This window comes from Embiotoca jacksoni, unplaced genomic scaffold (assembly GCF_022577435.1).
Source record: "Embiotoca jacksoni isolate LCO1_2020_lvr unplaced genomic scaffold, fEmbJac1.0.p SCAF_5, whole genome shotgun sequence".
Taxonomy (NCBI): Eukaryota; Metazoa; Chordata; class Actinopteri; family Embiotocidae; genus Embiotoca; species Embiotoca jacksoni.
In genome coordinates, this window is record NW_027185403.1 from 13,677,398 (window position 1) to 13,699,347 (window position 21,950).

The following is a 21,950-nucleotide window of genomic DNA, read 5'->3' on the forward strand; positions in this document are numbered from 1 at the left end:
TTACGGGCTCCATTCAAACTCGGAAAGTTTCATTGCTTCAGAAATACGACCAGGCTCGACTGATATAACAACACAGAGCCATCTAAGGTATTAGCATCTGTTGGTTGACAAAAAAAAAGAAGCAAACAAGCCAACAAAAAAAAACACCTACTACATCTTTTTTTTCCATACACTTGTGGTTGTGATATTTTCCTTTAGTCCAAAACAATAGGCTAGAATTAGTGTAAAATGCAAATATTATACCCATGATTAATTAAAAAAAACAAAACAACGATATTTTATAAACATACTATCATAAACACCTAAACATAAACACTGTGCCGATAAAAGATTTGAATTTTGCTTTCCCTCTCATATTATGTCGTTTTGGCTACAATCCTGATATTTCCGAAAGGACTTTGAAGGCATCATGAGGCAACGTAAAACGTCATCGTCCACCCTCCGCCCCCTCCCGCTTCCTTCACAGCACCTTTATTTTCAAACATTTATTATGTTAGTTGAATATGGTTTATCGTACTCTCTCCTTACACCGACGCCTGAAAAATATCCACCTTTGCATCACCCCGAACCTACACCCACTGTTATCTTTACAACAGTATGTTGTTTTTATAGACCGTATAGAAAGCGTTACATGACCATAAAGACACTTATTAATCTGTCATACAATAATATTTTCAATAAATATGCCCTTACGCGTGGTTGTGTACCATTTTAAACATTATTTTCTTTGCTTAAGAAAGTGGGAGGGGAGGACTGCCCTTAATGAATATGGCGACGCCTGGCTTCACCATCAGCACGGGGAGCGCAGCCATTTTCTCATAAAGGAAGTGAAGCCGCTCTTGCCAGCAGTATCTTTAACCTTTGAACCCCCGAGTGTGCCAGCACGCCGCCATATTGACTGTTGTCTTGACTGGAGGAGATAGAGAACATTTTGAGGTCCGAGAAGAAACGAAAGTGTGCTCTTAAATTCACCGAAACTGGTGCAAACTCGGCCAAAGCGGTTTTGTTTTACAAACACCGTCGCGATGGCGAGGAAGAAAAGCAAGCAGCAAGGGGTCGCCCAGAAGGAGCTTGTGCCCGGCGGACAGCAGACCGCACCGAAGAGCCCGGTCTCTCCCGGCGATGCAGCTGGCGGCGGCGGCGGCGGAGATGCTGGTGTGGATCGGCTGGTCACCACCAGGGCGAACCAGGTAGCTAGCGGGCGAGCCAATCGCTGCCTTTTAGCTCGTGTGTGTGTGTGTGTGTGTGTGTGTGTGTGTGTGTGTGTGTGTGTGTGTGTGTGTGTGTGTGTGTGTGTGTGTGCTAATCCGAGCATCCTCCATTGTGCTCGTATTTAACGCAGCTGCCATCCCGAGGAGGTGAAGTTGATCCGCCGCCTCGGTGTGGAGGGTGATCGTAGTCTTTAACGTCGTGCGGATACGGAGCTTTACGTCGTTTTGGATGTTGTAATTAAATAAATAATCAGATCAACTTGGCGTGCAGGAATCGTCCCCCCCCCTCCTCCTCCTCCACCACCACCACCACCTCCACCTCCTCCTCCCTCCTCCTCCCTTTCTCCCTCTCTCTCCCTTCCCCACCCCTCCCCATCAAACAGGCGGCTTTGTCGGCAGCGGGGCTCGTAGCGCCTCTCCTCCCCCCGGACAGGTGACATCGCGCCTCGGACAGCTCGTCCACGTTTCCGGCGTTCACAACTTTTCATCCGCCCAGCTAGCGTTAGCAACAGAGGCTATCCGGGGCTATCGCGTTGAGCTAGCGTGGCTGCAAAGCGTGCTCGCTGCCTTCAGCAGGTCTCCTCCACAGGAACCAGCCAGCAGCGAGTTAGTGAGCTAATCAAAATAATAATAAAACAGGCAGCGGGGCGATTAACAGGGGGAGCAAACTCTCACACATGGTTTGTATCACTCGACTGTCATATTATTTACCCCCTTTTTTTTTTTTTTCTCTCCCCCCCCCCCTCCTCCCCCTCCCCTCCACCGCACCCCTCCTACTATTAAAGTGTAAACAACAGCTGATGCCAGAAAGTTTTCAGTGCGAGCAGGTAACTTATGAGCCGATGATGCCGAGCTAAACCGGAGTCTGTAACATGAGGTTTCCATGTTGTGGGTGAAACCACCAAACTTACAAAGAGATGGTGGCACCCTGCAGACTTGACGGGCTGTCCTCTCTGCGACCTGCTAATCTCGCACGGGACCTCAGCTTTAACTTTCAACCTGACCGTCTGGTCATTCATGACATTTTATACTTCACATTTAAGATCAATCAATTAGATCTCTATCCCGGTTTTTGGAAACGTTCAGAAAATAAACCCCACAATATTTATCTGACAGCTCTGCGTTAAATCCCACCTTCCTTTTATAGAAGTGTGGACTCCACTTGTTACCAAACCTTTTATACTGAGTGGTGTTTTTGGATCACCTTTGTGTTAGGCTGCGTTTGGTTTAGTTAAACGTACCTTTTGTGAACTAGAAAATGAGCACGTGTGCGCGCACATTCAATGATTAGTAGATGTTTGGAAGTTGCTTGATGACCTCTGGATCAAACTCAACATGTGATTACAGTCGATAATTCTGTCAGCTCAAGTGTCTCTATTGTTAATCTGCAATGTTGTTCTTCTGTGTGCACAGCATCTATTGCACATCTGTCTGTCCTGGAAGGGAGATCTTTCCTTTTTGCTTTTTTTTTTCATGTTTTTGGAGGTTTTTTTTTCTTCCTAATTCAAAACAACTGTGTTTGTTGCACAGATCGTTACGTCCTTCAAGGCAAATGTGTGGCGTTGAGCAATATCGATAACTTCACTTCATCGCCTACTATATTTATTTGACATTGTCAAGTATTGAAAACAATATTTCTGAAATACCCTTTTTTTTCCTGTGTTAATTGACCAACAACATTATGTGTCACAGGTTGAGAAGTAATCACACTGAACCCCTTTGTGCTGTGTTTCTCTACCTAGCCCATGCACACCTGCTGCCTCCTGTGCCATCGTGAATTTAAAGACTGGGGAGCGAGCTCCGCGAATGGACTTCCGGGGGGCCACGGGACAAAGCTGGCTGATGCTGTGCCTGCGCTTTCCCAGGCCTTATTGCGGGAGGCGCCGGGGCGCAAGCTTGCTGATGCGGTGCCCTCACTGTCTCAGTCCTTGCTGGGAGAGGTGCCTCTGTGGATCTGTCAGAGCTGCTGCAAGAGTGTGGAAGAGGAGGAGAGGCGGAGCACGCAGGAGCAGCCCACGCCGGTAAATAGAAAGGGACTGATTTGGGTCAAACGTCTGGATCCTTTTCACAACTTCTGTTTACTACTTTTTAGTTAAGTTATGTTTATTTCTGCTGCTGAGGTGATCTCATCCTTACAGAGCATCACATTCACATGAGCTTACTTAATGAATAAACCTTCCCCCTCAGATAGTTTTAATAATTACTCTTCTTTTCATCTCTTTTAAGGTAACTTATTTTGTAAATGTGTCTTAAGCTGCAAATGTGAGGCAGAAGTAGCTTCTACCTTTTCTTACTTGGCTGTTTTAAAAAAAAAAAAAACACTTTACATAAAATGCTAACTTTAAGACGGACTGTCTCATCCCACATAAGCTTAACTGCAAGTGATCAAGATGTTTTGTTAATATTTGGCTCTAAAGATAAATGTTAAAAATATAAAATGGACAGCAGAGGGAAGAATCTGTAACAAGGATCCAGTGGGGATTTTAAATCCATTCTTTTCATATTTGTTTTTCTCATTTAAGATGAATGTATCTCTAAGATGTTTTCCTTTGTCTTGGTACCTTCTAGTTCTGTGTTACCACTACTGAAATGTAAGTCCACAGTGTGTAGACGGCCAGATGATTAACTAACATCGGTGTTGTTGTTGGATTTTTTTTTTTTTTCCTCAAATTCAGGTACCATTGTCACACTCTTCCTCCTGTAAGTCCCAGAGCTGTGGGAACGGTTACCCGGAGCAAAGTACTGTGGATTGGGACCCGAGTTCCTTCCTGTCAGCCCACAAACTGTCGGGTCTCTGGAACTCTGCCCACACCAACGGAGGGGAGCACTGCAACCACAACACTTCTTCACACACACAACAAGGTAAAAAAAATAAGAAGCATTTACTGACAGTCACGGTCATCAATGAAAACATCACTAACTGAAATTTCAGGCTGCATTGTGCGTTTCAGTTTTGTTAAACGGACAACACCTTTGTTGGACTCAGCACTCTGGATGACTCGTTAGCTTACTTACTTAGATGTGTGATACAAGTAAGGCTGTTTGTCTATTACAACTCAGAGGAACTAAGATGCATCCTATAAAAGCTTACAGTGTTCTATTTTCCAATTACAGCTCAGCATTATCACGACTACAAAATTATTTTTCAGTTATAATAATTGATAATAATTATTTATAAAATGTCAATAGGAAAGTTATGTTGATTATTTAAAAGCAACTTTAAAAAAATGTTTTATTTCGTTGATGGTAGTTTTCGCTGGAGAAAACGTTTACATAGAAAGTGTGTTTTCAAGCTGTGCTATAATCTGAGTAAATAGTTAATGTCAGTGTCAATATAAAACGTCACGGAAAAGCAGAAGAGATTGTGCCTAAACATCCAAAGCCATGCTGGCAAAACTTCCATGGACCTGGGTTTGTAATTATATTCTTTTTTACAAATCAATTCTACCAAAACACAGAGAATTACAGAAACTACCGAGCCCAGCATGTATCGAAGACTCAATAGTCCCGTGTAAAACATATCTGTCATGGAGTTGATGCAGAACATTCACATTTCACATGTATTGTCAGTCTTGAATTGTTTTACATTTTTAAATGGAGCTGTAGTAGTGTTGCATACTTTATAATAACTTACTTACCCATGTAAACTACACAATTCAAGCTAGTTGACTAGTGTTAAAGTTCCTCTCCTGGCACTGATTACAGCCTTAAAAACTTTAATTGGAACATAGTTAGAAGTTTTTTCAAGATAAAAAAAAAAGAAATCACCTTTAAGTGGCTTAGATGTTACATTGAGTACGTGATCTTTGAATATGGACATCGACCCTGCCTCTATCTCCATCTACCCCTCTGCTGCTTGTCTGCAGCTCGATGATGTGGACAGTTGACGAGGTTGGTCCCTTAGGCCCAACAGAAATGCTCTGCCATGGATTTGACCGCTTATTTCAAACATAATATGTCTTTAGCATATAAACAAAATGCCACATGAACATGCAAACGAGGTTGGAACTTGATTTTCATTGGAGGGGGACTTTAAAGAAGAAAACATTACTATACTGTGCAGGTGACTGTGAAATGTGAATAATGTTTGACAGTGACAAGTGTCCCATTCAGTTTACTTTTATTTAAATAGCACCAAATCGTAACACAAGTTATCTCCGTGCAGTGTTATGTTGTAAGTTGAATACGTTACAATATTAAAGGGAGAAACTCAACAATTCCCCTTCGAGCAAGCACTTGAAGACAAGTGTGATGTACCTATAACCCACAAAAGATCCTGTACATTGAGGAAATTATTTAACATTTGTACATAAAGTCCTTCTTTCCCGCTCTAATTAATCAAAAGCAATTAGATTCATGCTAAATGAAAGAAGAATAAGGGGGAAGAGAGGTGAATTACAGCTGGGCAGCATCATCATTTGTGTCACGCAAAGACAAAAATATTCATACCATTTGATTTGATACAACGAACACGCAAAATGTGTTTAATACGACAGGTACTAAGGAACTCAGGTGTCCTACTGTTCTGTCATATTATCTCACCACAACAATCTGATGAGATGTATCATCAGAGGAGAATTGAATGTGAAAGTGAGACCTGTCAGGTGTCTACAACATGTGAAGCACGGCAGACAGCCACTCTACGATGACTTGGCTTTTTTCTGTTTTCTTCCTGTTTCTCGTCTCTCTTCAAACCACCTCGAAGAGTTTACCTGATCTGCAACTGCGGTATTATTTCTAGTTTAGGAAATATTTTAATGAGTCATGTAGCCAAATTGCAGTTAAACAGGAGTACATGAAAGTAGTAAAATTATTCAAGTGTGTTCTGTAAAGGCCATCGGTCCTGAATAGGCACACTTACATTAAAAAAAAAATAGCACTTTTAGCTTTAATTCATTTACGAAACAGAAAACGTGATGATACTAGAAATAATATAAAATCTTTGTTTCAAGTTTATTGCAAACAGAACTACTTACAACTGCATCAGAGCAAATGTTTAAAGTGGGCCTTAAGTTGCAGCAACCTGTTTCAACTTCTGCAGGCAAACTGTGTGATGGTCAGTAAGAGGTATCATCAATTTCCCAACAGAAATAAGTGTGTTGAATAATTCAAATATTGTAGTACAACTATCTCATTTTTTATTTTGGTTAGCAGAAGGGGATTTATCCTTCAGGGCTAAAACGGCCTTCCAATGCTACTTTCGTTTGCCTATAGTGATAATTGATCACTATTTGGCAGCTAAACACGCCTCCAAACTGTGGGGAATTATTTTTAATAAACATACACAGTCCAAAAAGTGAGAGTAGGAATACCAAAATTTCAACACTTTGAGATTATTGAACACAGCTCTGGTCAAAGCTCTCAAACTCTGACACATGGTGGTGATTCTGTGATATGGACAGTAAAAGCCTTTGCTCGTAATGTTTTCGCAAGACATTTTTAAACCAAAGTATCTTTAAATAAAATGTTAATTATTGTGAAGCAGCCGGTGTTTAGTGTGGAAAGCAAGGCTCCAATTGAAATGACTTTATTTAAAATTTGCCATGCTTTACATCCTCCATCAATCCCCTTTTAAATGTTTTAAACATTTCTCCCATCTGCAGGTGTAACGGCAGGGTCAGCCTGTCTTGAGAAAAGAGGGCTTCACGAAGCGCCTGGGAAATCTGCTAAAATGTCGGGGACCAAAGTGTGTCCCTACAGTCACCCGTCATCCCAGAATTCCAGTGGATCTTCTGCTGTGAACCCCCTGTCTACCTCAGCAGACCTTTGTAAGACCACTCCCAAGCACTTCAAGACCATGTGCCGTCGACCAACGCCTCCCGGTAAGTGTTCTCGAGGGTTCAGCACCTTTTTATAGCCCAATATAAAATCCATTTGAAAAACTGAACGTTTCATATCTCTTATATAAAATCTGCATTATTCAGGAAAATCGAAGGAGCAAGATGGAACGTTTTGAATTAAATAGGTATCTAATGGAAAACATAATTTAAAGTAGAGGTGACTCCAAATTCATAACTTGTATGAATCTAGTTTTCGATTCACGGTTTGGTAAAAAAAAAATTCCCCCCCAAAAAAAAAAGTGTTTTCATTTATTTTCCAAAAACAGAAAATATTAAATAGTATTAATAGGACTTTACTGGCCATAATTCTTACTGTAACTGTTTAGGCTCTCAAATTGCATACTGTCGGTAAAGAAACACTCTGAGCTGTTTACTCCCAAACAGAATGATAAATATCCAGTAAGACAAGTGCAACATTCTCAGTTAACTTCAGCACAGAGCAACTTCAGCTATACAAATTGCAAAAAAAAAAAGTAACTGCCTTGCTCTCTGGTTTTAAATGTTGAGGGCACAACCATCTTGTTAAAAAAGCTTAATTGAACTGTTTGACTCACAGGTGTACTGAACCAAGGAATTGTCACATTGTACTGAAAAGTTTGGGACAAATACATGTTCTGTTCCACCCCTGATTTTTTACAATACCCATTCATCCAGGACTTTGCACTTTTTTTGTGATCTTGGCAATCAACAATGCTTGTTTGTTCTGCAGTTATTCTCAAAAATTGCAATGCAGTTTCTGGAGATTGTCACTCTTTTTGCAGTAAAATTGCTTGAATTGTCAAAAATTGCAAATCCAGCTATAACCAAAATGGACAGTCATATTAAAAAACACTTCCTATGATAAAAGGCATCCTGCACATCATATCAATAGCTGGAAATATATTAGTTTTCATCTGTTTTCCTTTACGTAACTTGTTGGACCACAGGCACAAAGTTACAAAGAAATTCATGAGTCATAAAAGTGAAGTCGTTTTACAAAACAAACTGTGACTGTAATATAGAACACATAGGCTACATCTCCTGTAAAAAAATAAGTGCTTTAAATGTTTTTTTAAATCACATTAATTCAGCACGCAGTGTATCTCTTACAACTGTAAGGTTTTTAGAAGATCTGCATCTGATTGGAGTGATGCAGAGAAGTGCATTGATTGGTCGCTTAAATCTCATCTGCCATATTTCCCCAAACTGCGTTATTTCTTTGCCTTTTCTGCCAGTCAGCCGGCATGTGGTTTGTTTTGATGGAGAGGTTAAAGAGCCTTGTTTGACTGTAAATGAGGAGTTATTGTTGTTGATTAAACAAGTTTTGTTTGGAAAGGCTTGTGCTGTAATGCCTTCAGCAGAGCTTTTATTGAGTACATTTATTGTGGGGAAATTACATCAATTTTGCAAAATTGCAAACTCATTGGAATATTGTAGAGATCAGTTCAATTTACATGATTTATTGTGATTTTTTTTGGGGGGGGAGGGACTGAATCATTTTTATAATACAGTCTTTGTTCTTTATTTATAAACTTTGCAAGCTAATATTTGTATTTTACTTTGAGCTCATTATAGTAAACCTAGTTAATCAATATGTTGTGGTACATTGATGGTAATCACATAAGTGGTAAATGGACTCCTCATCTGGAATAACAGTATCTGCATAGACACGGATAATGAACTAAACTGCAGAATTGAACATGAATTTTGTGAAAAGATGATTCGGTGTGTCTGCTGTAGAAGTTATTTTTATTCATGTTTATCGTTGTACAGGTGAAGCCTTCCACCCCAGTGACCACCATCAACACACAGACCTGTCGGTACCTCCCAACAGCCCCACTGGCCTGTCTTCCCAGCATTCCTCCCTCCTGCCTCCAAAGCCGAACTCTGGGCAGCACGGCCATGTAACCTCCTCCTGTGGCACCGGTGTGGCCGCCCACGCTCCCTTCTCTCCGCTGGTACCAAACCTCCACTGCCCCACAGCCAAATTCAACTCTCCCAGTCCAGATAGCCCAACATCTGTCCACAAGCCCAGCCCATGTAAAAACTCCCACATTCCTGCCGTCAACACGCAACACAGCAAACTGGGCACGTCTATTATGGGCTGTAACCACTCCTGTAATGGACACAGTCCGGGAACAGTGGCCACCTCCAATGTAGGCCATCTAACAGCTGGGGCCTGCAGGTTAGTATTAATATGTCAACATTGCTTTTCTTGAATATGTTATATTAAGAAATCACCTCTGTGCTTGTGTTGATTCAGAATAAAAAAGCATTCTGGGGGGTTCAGAGCAATCTTTTCTTTTTTGTAGGGATCAAGCATGTAAGGGGCACAAAGTGACTAATGGGACATTGTGCCACCCTTCGTCTGAGCTGGAGGAGGGCGAGGATGAAGACAGCAGCTCTGAGAGGAGCTCCTGTGCTTCTTCTTCCACCAACCAGAAGGATGGGAAATACTGCGATTGCTGCTACTGCGAGTTCTTTGGACACAATGCGGTACTTTAAAACTTTTTGTAGTCACTTCTGTTGAAGTTATAAGCTCCATTTTCTGTTGCATATTTATTAAACGTTTAAAAAAAAAAAGCTGACAAAGTGAAACGGTATCAATATTACTACATATCATTTGCTCACAGCCTCCAGCTGCACCAACGAGCCGAAACTACGCCGAGATCCGAGAGAAGCTTCGCTCCCGTCTGACCCGGCGTAAAGAAGAGCTGCCTCAGCGTCAAGATTCAGAACTGTCAGTGGCTGGTGTCATTGACAACCGGGACGTAGACGAACTGTTAGACTTCATTAACAGTTCGGAGCCCAAACCTGTCAACAGTGCCAAGGCTGCCAAAAGGGCTCGACACAAACAAAAGAAGAAGGTGTGGTAACTTTACAAATCACGTGTTTTTATTTCTTTTATTACAAAGTGAACATTTATTATCTAGTGATGCAAACTTTATTCAATATGTAGCTAGACATATTAATACGGATTCTTCAAAACGCCTCTTTACTTTTAATGGTGAATGTCACAAAAACGTCTCAACAAGATTTTCGCCTAGAGACAAGAATCTGCAACATTCAGAGAAGATTTCTTTGTAAGCAACAGTAATAAATTACAAACAGTAAAGGCGAATTCATGCTTTCAAATTCTTGAAATCTCGTGCTGTGTTTACCCACTGGGACAGGAAGGCAACAAACTCTTGAATTGCGTCGATAGCAGACAGACCCGTACCCAAAGTGTAGTGTGAATGGAGCCATGTGTATATTCACTGACCGTGTTTAAAGTGGACATCGGTAAACACACTGAAACCATGGATTGGCTTTAACTCTGGATTAGATGCATACACCGATCCCTGCGAATCCCTCATGGATTGGCAGGAATTTTGAATTGTGTGTGGGAGGGATGGTGAACTCGACCCACAAATGAAAACTACAATATTAGGAGGTGATTAAGAAGATTAAATGACTATTGCTAAAAATCTGTCTATTATGAATCATATCAAAAACAGGGATGGATTTCATGAAAATCAGGAACTAAATGATAAAACAAGACCTTCCCAAACATTTGATGCCATCTTTAGGTACTTTTTGACCCTCAGTGCTACAGATACATTTTGGTCAATATCAAAATAGTTGTTCAATATACCATTTATTTTAACACTTAAATGTTTGTGTGTACGTATTTTCACTTTCATACTTGTCCCGTGTCTGTTGTAGGAAAAAGCTCAGCAGGGCAACATGGGTGCTGCAGGCAGTGACCCCCACTCCACTCCATCTGAGCCTGTCGACGAGCCCCTTCCTGATGGTTCAGAAGCCAGTCGGCTGCTCGACTGGCCTCAGCTGGAACTCGAACGCGTTAACAGTTTTCTCACAAGTCGACTGGAGGAGATTAAGAACACCATTAAAGACTCAATCCGGGCCTCCTTTAGCATGTACGACCTCAATCTGGATGTCAATGACTTCCCAAAGAAGGCAGCCACGTTGGAGGGAAACCATTTACTGTCCCACCTCAATGGTTCCTCTGACTTGCAGCAGATAGATCTTGACCTCTCTCCTCTTTCACTCGGAACCTTTAAGAGCCACCTGGACCTGGTTAATGGATGGGAGGACACGACCACTGTCTCATCCCCTAATGCCACCACCACTGCATCAGGGGTCAGCGCTGCTTCAAAGGACATCCAGCGGTTGCACACTACCCCGAGCCTCTCAAAGCTCATCAGAGTTCGATCCCCCGAAAGATGCACTTCCACTGGCTCTGAGTGTTTGCCACAGGTGCCAGCCCAAGCAACGGCTAAATCAAAGGAGGACACCACCGATCCCAAGACCACAGCAGCTGGGAACAGTGGTGCAAAGTCAAAGAAGAATAAAAAGCAGCAGCAAAGACAGGAGCCATCTGTGTCAGAGCAAAACTCCAGCAAACCAACCAAAGCTGCCTGTGGGACCGAAGCACACAAAACCAACGATTCTAAAGAAATGGCGTCAAACGGCTCAAAGTCTGGCAACAAACAACCTCAGCACTTTGCAGACAACCAGAGAAATGGGCCTAAGAAAGCTGAGGAGGGCAGATCATTCAAACATACAACAAATGGAGCAAACAGCGGCCCCTTGAGCGCGCAAAGGGGGAAAGGCGACACAGAGACACGAGGAGGTCGGTCTGAGCAGGATTCAGAAAGCAAAACTCATCCCACCATTCAAGCTTATGGGCAACAACAGCAACAGCAGCAATCCAAGGGGAAAAATAAGAAGAACAAGAACAAGGGGGAAAAATCCAGCAGTGCTATTGGTATGGGAGGATATCTTTATTTACAACAAAGTGTGCATAATTGTTAATGTGTCTTGATTTTTAATGTCTACATCTAATTTCTGCACCCTCTTTTCATTCCTTAGATGATGTGTTTCTCCCTAAAGATGTGGATCCAACAGAAATGGATGAGATTGATCGGGAAGTGGAGTACTTTAAAAGGTAAGTTCTGCCCAGGGGTGTATTTAAAAAAAAAAAAACACACAAAAAAAAAAAAAAACCTGGGATCTTTTTCATCTCCTCCTCTTCTTATTTGTCTCTATTTGTTCCCTGTAGGTTTTGCCTCGATTCTGCTAAGCAAACTCGCCAGAAGGTAGCAGTGAATTGGTCCAACTTCACCCTCAAAAAGGTTCCTTCCAATGCAGCTCAATAACTTGGATGAGTGCCAGACATACAAAGCTTCAAACCACAAACTCTTTCAATCGAGCCCTATTTGGCCTGAGGCCTTCTCTCATTCCCAGTTTACTTCTCTTCCTCACTAAGCCAAGGGACCCCTGGTTCAAAATCCTACTCTCCATTCAAAAGACTGAAACATAACCCGTGGCTAACAAGCCAGGGATCATTCTCCAGGCAAACTTTACCCTTTGCTATTATTGCAATGTTCACTAAATGAGAGATGCAAAAAATGGAAAAAAAGTCTGTTGAATCAACTGCATCCATGTGCTTACGTATGTAGTATGTAAACAAATACCTTACATGAAATAAATGTTTTTATCACAAATCTGAGACATTTTAACGTTGTTAAACTTCTGAAATCCATTGAGTTCAATTTGGTGCTCATCGTCCATGATGTTCTGTGTTGCTAGTTTCCCACCTACAACACCAGTCTCACCAGACACTAAGACTGATTGTTTTATGCTGAACAACTGTCAGAAAAGGAGCACAAGACAACATTTTGACCTAATTTTATCTAAAAAGAACCACTTGTACCCGTCTGCAGGAAGCAATGGTGACCACAGTTACATTAATGCTACTCACGAGCCCGCAGTACATCTTGTGCTTTTTTTTTATGGCTTTCAATTCAAATATTTGTCTTAAATTTGAATGGTGATTAAAGAATGATTTGATAAAAAAAAAAAGAAAAAAAAAGAAAAGGAAATGACAAACACTTGACCTACCTGCTATACTGTCTTGTTATAAAATGACAAAAAAAACAACACATGAATGTTTGACAGTTAGTGGACAAGTAACACTAATATTATATTTCACAATTTAATTTTACATTTGACCTTCAGTGTGCATCTTAAACATAAATCCAATTTAAGAACTCTGGAAAATATGTCCCAAGGTATGAAATGCAGGACAGAAACATCTTAACAGTCTCCCAGTCTTGTATTGAGAAAAGTTCCATGTCTGTTGCTTCAATGTCGATCCTCCTGTGGTGTTTAGTCTTGAACTATTATCTCTTAGTGATATCCAATATACACTCTGTAGAAGAAAGTCCTTTACCACAACTACTCTCACTCTCAAACTGTTATTTCAGACCGCTACATCCCAGCAGTGACAGGAACACCGGTGTGCAATGTTTATTTTAATGGAACTATGACAGTTAATTTCAATGCTTGTACATACTGAGTGGATATTTTTGGCACTTTTTGAACCTTTGTCTTGCGTTTCTGAGGGTTGTGCGTGCGTGCGTGCGTGTGTGTGCGTGTGTGACTGTGACTGAGAAGTACATTTTCAACTATACTATTATTTTTTTTTTCCTATTTTCTTTTCTGTACTGTAACCTTGGTGGCACCCTCCACCTTAGCTAACCTATCTGGCACTTAAGTCTTGATTATCCTTTGGTGGTAAATATCACAGAAGAGAGACCTTTGGGACGTGGGTTTTACACCAGTATCAATGTTTTAGCTGATGGCTTTCATTGCGATGGATTCCTTTTTTTTTTTTTTTTTTCCTAAATCTGTGCTGAGATTTTGTTTTGTTTTGTTTTAATATAACATTTGATGCTTTCTAGGTTATATTCAATTAGAGAAGATTATCTTAATGTTTCGAATGTAGATTTATACTATACCAATAATAGCCAAGTGTATGTTGGCTTGTTTCTTTTTATTCACTTTTGATACTGTGAAAAATCTTTCGTTCAGAAAGATTAAAAACAATACAGTTTTGACAAAAAAAAAAAATAAAAGTGTGGTCTTTGTTTTCTAAGTTCATCTTTTTTATTTGGTATCTATGACGCTGCATCTGCAGCACAGTAGCTGGAGGAGTCGTGCGGTCGCAGCGGCTCTGTAAGGTTTGACCCTTCCGGCTTTCCGTACATTCACATCTCTCGCTTGTGTGTAAACATGTGGATTCAGTATATTCACTAACTTGCGTGGCGAGTGTTTGGTGAATCACTTTTTTTTTTTTTTTTTTTTTTTTTTGCTGAAGTATACAGGAAGTCGTAGTTGTATTCATAAATAAAATGGAGACCGAAAATCGAGCCAAAAAGGTAAGTTTATAGCGCTTAATATCATTCACACTATAAAGAGGCGACGCTAGCGGAAGTTAGCGAGCTAGTCGAGCGTTAGCTTGTGTCCAGTCGTGTTTACATGCGTTGTTTTCTCCATCGGGCTGTTAAAAAGCACCGAAACAGGCCAACGAGTAACGTCAAACCAAAGTGTTTGAATACCACGTTGGTTCAATTAGATTATACGTGAATGTGCGCCGTGCTTGCTCGAGCTAGTTTCATTAGCCGTGAGGCTCCGTGGTAAATACTTAACGCGGAAACTCAAGTAAAAATAAAAAAAACTTCCACAATATCACAACCCGCTTTTCTGTCAGGTTCAAATATAAAAAGTGCTGTAATGAGTTTGCGGTTTCCTTAACAAATATGTTCAGTTGATAATTACACCGAAGAAACGGCAGCTATTACTTTCATCATAAAACTGAAACGTAAAGCGTGTGTTAATTATCTGTACACGGTATGAACCGCTTAAAATAACCACCGCGTCTTTAATCTGCTTTATTACCACCTGTTTCTGCACAGCATGCTGCAGTGAAACGTAATAGAGGGAGACCGCCTCGTATCTGGAGGCCGTTCAGGCTCAATGCTTCTGATGATGTGTTTGTGCAGAGGTCCGCTGGGGAGGATGACCGGTCTGGCTCCGAGGGGCCGGAGGACGACGTCCCCTACGTGCCCTACATCCCGTTCAAAATCAGAAAGCAACAAATGGTACGTTATTGTGCATATTGCTCTGCTGCGTAAAGGGGGCCAAGATCCCAAAATTGGTAGGTAGGTCTGTCACTTCGTGGGAAAGTACGTGTTACCCGGTTAATGTCGAGCAACGTGGAGCGAGATTTGAAGTTATTAGGAATTCAACGTGTCAAAAAACAACACGGGTATTTGCCCATTGGTGACTCTTGTTGTCGGTCGGTCGGGGGTGGCGAGGCCGACTGTTAACTCCGTTATCCAAGACCGGCTCTGATGTCGCGTTTGGACACACCGGCAGGATTTCAGAGTCACGGTCAGAACATGAAACTACTTTACTGTCATTTGAAAATCATCGCACACATCCAAGCTCCGAGAAGAAGGTGCATACCACAAGTGGAAGTGCCATATCACTAAGAAAAGGCACTTACCACTTTCCACTAAGAGACATCCCACCTACCAATTTAGGATCTTGCTGTCTCTCTTTGCTTGACACCTCAGAAATCGGTATGTAGATCCAATTCACTGGGTTTAGGTTTGGGGCCAATATTGACTTTATTTTGTGGATCAGGGATATTGGCCTGATGTGATCATCCATTATCTATACCTGCTTTATCCTGAACAGGGTAATTGGGGGGGGGGGGGGGGGGGCTGGAGGCTATCCCAGCTCATATTGGGCGAAGGCAGGGTACACCCTGGACAGGTTGCCAGTCTATCACAGGGCCGCCCCCAATGTGATCAATCCACATTTAATAAATGTTTTATGTTAATGTCATTTTGTGTTTTTGCTGCACTCGTTCACTGCAAACTGCAGGGACAGTTTTCAGCCTTACGACAATGCTTGATGTCATGTTACCTTGTTTAAAAATGATCATAATGAGCCTGCAGTAAACTATATAGATTTAGAATTTTGGAACAAGATAGCTCTGGTATCGGACCGAGAACCAATGTCAGCAGGTATCTACGTTGAGATACCGTATCGGACTATTTTCTCAAGTATATCAACTTCGCACCCAGTGACCATATTTTAAAATGTAATGTATATATATTTTTTTTTTTTTAAACATATTTACCTCACAGCTACATAAGATGTCACGTCTGCGAGGGAAGGCAGTGGACGAGGAGCACAAGGACAGTGGGGAGGAGCAGAGGGATGAGGACGAGGGTCTTGGTCCACGCTCCAATGTCAGTCTCCTTGATCAGCATCAACACCTCAAGGAAAAAGCAGAAGGTATCAAACTATATCCAACCACGTATTATGATTGTCGCCCCTTCAATTGTTTAAATCCTATTTCACTTCACTGTATGGATTCTGTATCACCTCATCTACTTAATGTTTTTGTGTCAACAGCCCGTAAGGAGTCTGCTAAGGAGAAGCAGCTGAAAGAGGAAGAGAAGATTCTTGAAAGCGTTGCAGAGGGCAGAGGTAAAATGATATCCCTGTCAAGTCAAATTCATAATTTGATTTTTTTTTTCAACTTGAAGGTGATAAAGCAATTCGTGCAAAATGCAAAACTTTTCAAAACTAACTGTGGCGACTTTCAACTGTCTTCTATTAGCTCTGATGTCTGTGAAGGAAATGGCCAAAGGTATCATATACGATGATCCCATAAAAACAAGGTGAGCTCTTCATCAGTGAATTTTGTAAAGTAAAATATTGTATGTCGAGTTTTTATTTTCACTATTTTGATTTAACCTGAATATTCTATCCAGCTGGAAAGCACCACGCTACATCCTGAACATGCCAGACACCAGACACGAACGCGTCAGGAAGAAGTTCCACATCCTGGTTGATGGAGATGGCATCCCTCCTCCAATCAAAAGCTTCAGAGAGATGAAGTTGCCACCAGGTAACCCCCACACTCTCTGTCCCACACGTGAAACACACACTTTGTCTTCCTGTATGAAGCCTTTAATGGTCCCACATGATTAACAACCAACAACAAATCTGTGTTTATCTTGTTTGCAGCAATTCTGAAAGGTTTAAAAAAGAAGGGAATTGTGCACCCGACACCGATTCAGATTCAAGGAATCCCCACAGTGTGAGTAACAGCATGTGGACCTGGAACACAAACTGCAGTATCCTGTGTGAAGTTTGTATTTAGGTTAAGCACATGTGAACTGTTACTTGACTGACAGTGTTTATCTTGCAGTCTGTCAGGTCGAGACATGATTGGCATTGCCTTCACTGGATCAGGAAAGACTTTGGTCTTCACTCTGCCAATCATCATGTTTTCCCTGGAACAGGAGAAGAGGCTCCCATTCTTTAAGAGAGAAGGACCATATGGACTCATCATCTGTCCTTCAGTAAGACATGCAAGACAAACCTCTTTCAAAGATGACACAGCTTGGAATAAATTACAAAGTCCGTTTTTTAGGGTTGATTTCAAAGCTGAGGATTATTGAAGTCATGAAATTAAGTTTCTCACATTTTTCCCTGACATTAGCTGAGAGAAACTTTCTCATTTTTCTTGTACTCATGACTATTTAAGCTTGTGATTTTAATGCCCCGTCTTTTATTCCAGCGAGAGTTGGCGAGGCAGACACATGGCATCATCGAGTATTACTGCAAGCTACTGGAAGAGGAAGGGGCTCCTCAGCTGCGCACTGCCCTCTGCATCGGAGGAATGTCTGTCAAAGATCAGATGGAGGTTGTAAAACAGTAAGTATGATTGACTGTGTGGGAAAAAAAAGATCTGGATTTTATCCAGAATTTCTGTTAGATTTAGTTTTCAGCAAAACTTGCATGAATCGGCTGCATCATTCTCAGAGGAGCCACATGTCAAATATGAAACATTCCTTTCATAATGCTTCACAGTTGGTATCCGATAAAGGAAGAAACAAAAATCAACAGCATTACTACATGAGGACCGAGGCGACAATAATACTGTATTTTAAAAAGCCCGATCAGTAAACAGTCCTCTGAGTTCATTTTGTCTCTGACTCTGTGTGTCCTCTTGGTGATAGTGGTGTCCACATGATGGTCGCCACCCCTGGAAGATTGATGGACTTGCTGCAGAAGAAGATGGTGAGCCTCGACATATGCCGCTACTTGGCTCTGGACGAAGCTGACAGGATGATTGACATGGGTTTTGAAGAGGACATCAGGACCATCTTCTCCTACTTCAAGGTGAGGCTCTCCTTTGTGGCATTAACTGTTAATAACCATATCACCATTGCAGCAGTTTTTCCTTATCCACTGTTCTATGTCGTGGTTGGTATAGCCTTCACCAGACGGGGCGCTTTGTAAAGCCAGTCTGGCAAAGTAAAGAGGAATATTATTAGTCTTCAGTTCTAGTAGGATGCACACTAGATGATGGAAAGTCTTCTGCTACACTCAAACAAATGTGTTCCTTTATCTGTTTTGACAAATTCACACTTTTCCAGGCAATCATTGAACTTTTCTTCTGATTTTTACACTGAAATGTTATGTGTCTGGAAATCTTTACAATTTGCTACAAAATGTATCCATGGAATCCACTTCTAAGTACACTTAGGAAATGTATCTTTCCACAGTCCTAATGTTGTCAGAGGGAGCACGTTTCACCATCTTTGAGGCTTTAGCTGTAGCTGGCCAGATAGTTTTGTCTTCCAGCTGCTGCACTCAGAGAGCTGACACTGGATTTATTTATTTATTTTTTGTGGCCAAGCTCTTGACATGAAAATAAGAGTATTAACTCTGTTATGTTTCATTATCTAGGGACAAAGACAAACCCTGCTTTTCAGCGCCACTATGCCCAAGAAGATCCAGAACTTTGCCAAGAGTGCGCTGGTCAAACCGATCACTATTAACGTGGGCCGGGCCGGAGCTGCCAGCTTGGATGTCATCCAGGTGTGTTTGTGTTTCACTGAGAAGAATATGCATTGCATTTTGTTTACAAACGCACTTGTGTAAAATTGTTGATTGAATTATGTTTGCGAGGCCAGACATGCATGTCTTTCACTGAGTGAGGGATAGTTTTATATCACCGATTGGCTGAATGCCGTGTGACTGAATGTACAAATTAAAGGCCCTCATTTGAAATGAGAAGCCCGCGAGTGTTTTTATTCACAGTCCAGCCATATACTCAGTTTTGAGCTCGTCTTGTTTTGTGTTTGCAGGAAGTGGAGTATGTCAAAGAGGAGGCCAAGATGGTTTACCTCCTAGAGTGTCTCCAGAAAACACCACCTCCAGTCAGTACTTCCACATATATTGACAATGACATACCTACAACGCATCAAATCAAACGTGTCACAAGCCTCTCTTCGTTATGACAGGTGCTGATATTTGCTGAGAAGAAGGCCGATGTCGATGCCATCCATGAGTATCTGCTGCTTAAAGGAGTAGAGGCAGTGGCCATACATGGAGGAAAAGGTATGCAAAACTGTTCTTATCATTAAAATACATAGCAATCAGCACAGAGTAATAGTACATTCAGGATTGTAGTATTTTGAGGAATGTCCAACCCAAAATCAAGCTTAGGTCAGAGCACTCACAGAGCCTGATTTACTAAGATCTCAAATAAAGGGTACCAAATTGCATGTTCCTTCCAGAAGTTTGCACATTTTTTTGCACCCGTTTTGCGGGTGATTTACTAAGAGTAATTCTGTCATTGAAATCGGGTGCAAATCGCTGTATATAAATGAGGTGTTTGTCTGTGTTAAAGTGATTCCAGCAATGGAAAACAGAGCGACCGCAAAAGGAAAAGGAAATCGGATCCCATTGAAATTAAGAAATATAAATATAACAAGAACAAAACGCTTTATAAGAGATTATTAGCAAGAAAGTCAATACCGGGGGAAAAACACAAAGGCGAAAAAAAGGCTTCATAATAAAACGTCGGCAAATAAAAGAGGAGGGATGCTGGATGAGATCCTCTAACAAACACCGATCAGCGGGTCCAGATCTTTCTGGTGATTTAGTGTCTCCTTTTCACCACAATAAGAGCAGCTGTCTCTCTAGATTTGCGCATCTGATTAATACGCTCCTTCAGTGGTACTAAAATACACACGCAATCACTTCTCCTGTTTCTACTTTCAGGTTTAGTAAATATCGTTGCAGGTGCTAAATTGTTCTATTTTGCACCTTCAAGTGGAAACGCCCAATATTACATATGTGTGCAGGCAAACACGCAAAATGGACAACCTGTGTTAAATTGTACATTTGAAAGACGCAATCCTCACTGCACGTCGTTAGTAAATCTGCTTGGACATTTCTTTGCGGGTGGCGTGGAGTTTGCACGTGATTTTACACACGCAGACGTTCAGTAAATCAGGCCCACAGTGTATGTACTGTATGTACACAGCCTTACTCTTCACTTTTCTTGTAGTTGCTCAATATTACCACCAGATGCCCTCCTGCTTGCAAATGTCACCCTTTCTGTTTCACAGTTGCTGTTAAATTGCTGCCTGATAGTTTCTGTGACGCAGAAATAATTTTCTCATTTCATTTTCTGGTTAAACACAGTTTTGTTTATGTGACATTTGTTGATTGTTTTTCAGATCAGGAGGAAAGAACCAAAGCCATTGAAGCATTCAAAGAAGGAAAGAAAGACGTCTTGGTCGCCACAGATGTTGCCTCCAAGGGTCTGGATTTCCCAGCTATTCAGCATGTGGTGAACTATGACATGCCTGAGGAGATAGAGAACTATGGTAAGAGGATATGAATATATATGTATGTGTATATAGATAGATATAGATATGGCTTTGCCCCTTTAAAATTGTTGCATTATGTATTCATCAGTTGTCCTTACATTTCTAAAGCTAGTTTCTCTCTTCAGTCCACAGAATTGGAAGAACTGGACGATCAGGCAAGACTGGTATTGCCACGACATTCATCAATAAAGGCTGCGGTAAGAAAAACAGTCACAAGACCAAAGTCCGATTCCTTAGTATGTAGGAGTAGTAACCCTGTTTCAGTATCGGGGCCAGAGTAAGATAGCTGTCCACCTTTGTCTTGTGCAGAGGTTGTAGTGAAGACTTACAGAAACGTGACGGAAATAAGGTCAAATCTCAAACTGCAGTAATTATGGTACACTTAGAAAGGAGGGCTGAGATACACTGAGGTTTCAGATTGTGCAGACTTTCTTAAATGTGTTTAAAACACCACCACAGATTGATCAGGTTTTGGTTGTTAATTTAGTTTTTGTATAAATCTGACAATGGATGCATCAATAAGAGGGCCCAGATTCAGAATTTCTTTGCAGTGTTTAAACTGAATTTAGTTTAGTCTTGTAGATTGTTGAATGACATGAGTTAACAGGAAGTTTATGTCTTTCCCAATAGATGAGTCCGTATTGATGGATCTGAAAGCTCTGCTTGTTGAAGCCAAGCAGAAAGTTCCTCCAGTCCTGCAGGTCCTCCAGACAGGAGACGAGACCATGTTGGATATCGGAGGTGAGTTTTTCATATCAAATACAGTTCCCATCTTTATTTCAGGGCCCACATGCTCGTCTCTCATTAGTTACTTTGTAGTTACTTTGCTTCGCTTAAAATATTTCTCTAATCTACTGGGATTATTTCCAATTCAGAGATCCAAGTGTGTCTAACATATCAAATGTTTTCACAGGAGAGAGGGGCTGTACTTTCTGTGGTGGTCTTGGCCATCGCATTACAGACTGTCCGAAGTTGGAGGCCATGCAGACCAAGCAGGTCACCAACATCGGGCGGAAAGACTACCTGGCTCATAGCTCAATGGACTTCTAATAGCTTTTAATCAAAGGGAGGATTCTCCACTGGCCCACGGAACTGAGAAACATTTCTGAAGAAACTCTGGTTATGTGTCGTGTCACCGAGTGAAGGAAGTGTATTTTATCATCACCTACAATGATCTGCAGGTCTGTTAGATGAAAGGATTGGTAGCTTGGAACATCTTCCCCAATTTTTCTCCCACTTGTTACAGATATGGTGTTTTTGTAACATACCTTTTTGAAGCTCTATTTGTAAATAAAACTCCTATATTTGTTATGGATTTTTGGGGCTATTCTCTAGAAAAACGGAGAGGTGTGGCATCAGTT

General features: G+C 41.3%; 2 protein-coding genes across 3 annotated transcripts; both read left to right on the forward strand.

Annotated features, from left to right (window-relative positions):
* Window positions 1-910: 910 nt before the first annotated feature.
* Window positions 911-13,938, forward strand: fam193b (family with sequence similarity 193 member B). Of its 2 annotated transcripts, none has more exons than XM_069171331.1 (10): window positions 911-1,190; window positions 2,954-3,232; window positions 3,887-4,073; window positions 6,815-7,033; window positions 8,804-9,215; window positions 9,343-9,526; window positions 9,664-9,897; window positions 10,736-11,801; window positions 11,906-11,981; window positions 12,096-13,938. In XM_069171331.1, exons 1-10 carry the CDS (start codon window positions 1,026-1,028, stop codon window positions 12,190-12,192), a joined length of 2,919 nt encoding a protein of 972 aa, XP_069027432.1. In that variant the 5' UTR covers window positions 911-1,025; the 3' UTR covers window positions 12,193-13,938. The 2 variants fall into 2 exon arrangements, with proteins under 2 accessions (XP_069027432.1, XP_069027433.1); XM_069171332.1 differs by lacking the exon at window positions 911-1,190 and adding an exon at window positions 1,774-1,891.
* A 160-nt stretch (window positions 13,939-14,098) lies between these two features.
* LOC138211409 (probable ATP-dependent RNA helicase DDX41) lies at window positions 14,099-21,904 on the forward strand. Its single transcript, XM_069171281.1, has 17 exons — window positions 14,099-14,256; window positions 14,881-14,979; window positions 16,036-16,186; window positions 16,307-16,381; window positions 16,515-16,575; window positions 16,669-16,805; window positions 16,925-16,997; window positions 17,109-17,262; window positions 17,481-17,617; window positions 17,923-18,085; window positions 18,656-18,787; window positions 19,057-19,128; window positions 19,213-19,309; window positions 20,437-20,586; window positions 20,715-20,786; window positions 21,220-21,330; window positions 21,503-21,904. Exons 1-17 carry the CDS (start codon window positions 14,230-14,232, stop codon window positions 21,637-21,639), a joined length of 1,848 nt encoding a protein of 615 aa, XP_069027382.1. The 5' UTR covers window positions 14,099-14,229; the 3' UTR covers window positions 21,640-21,904.
* The last annotated feature ends 46 nt before the right edge of the window (window positions 21,905-21,950 follow it).

What these genes read in the sequence shown, in the direction of transcription:
- fam193b (XM_069171331.1), top strand. Translation starts at nt 1,026, where the DNA reads ATGGCGAGGAAGAAAAGCAAGCAGCAAGGGGTCGCCCAGAAGGAGCTT. An exon ending in CCGTCGACCAACGCCTCCCG is followed by an intron (nt 7,034 to 8,803) that starts GTAAGTGTTCTC and finishes ATCGTTGTACAG; the next exon opens with GTGAAGCCTTCCACCCCAGT. An exon ending in GAAGTGGAGTACTTTAAAAG is followed by an intron (nt 11,982 to 12,095) that starts GTAAGTTCTGCC and finishes TGTTCCCTGTAG; the next exon opens with GTTTTGCCTCGATTCTGCTA.
- LOC138211409 (XM_069171281.1), top strand. Translation starts at nt 14,230, where the DNA reads ATGGAGACCGAAAATCGAGCCAAAAAG. An exon ending in CAGATGGAGGTTGTAAAACA is followed by an intron (nt 17,618 to 17,922) that starts GTAAGTATGATT and finishes TCTTGGTGATAG; the next exon opens with TGGTGTCCACATGATGGTCG. An exon ending in TCCAGAAAACACCACCTCCA is followed by an intron (nt 19,129 to 19,212) that starts GTCAGTACTTCC and finishes TCGTTATGACAG; the next exon opens with GTGCTGATATTTGCTGAGAA.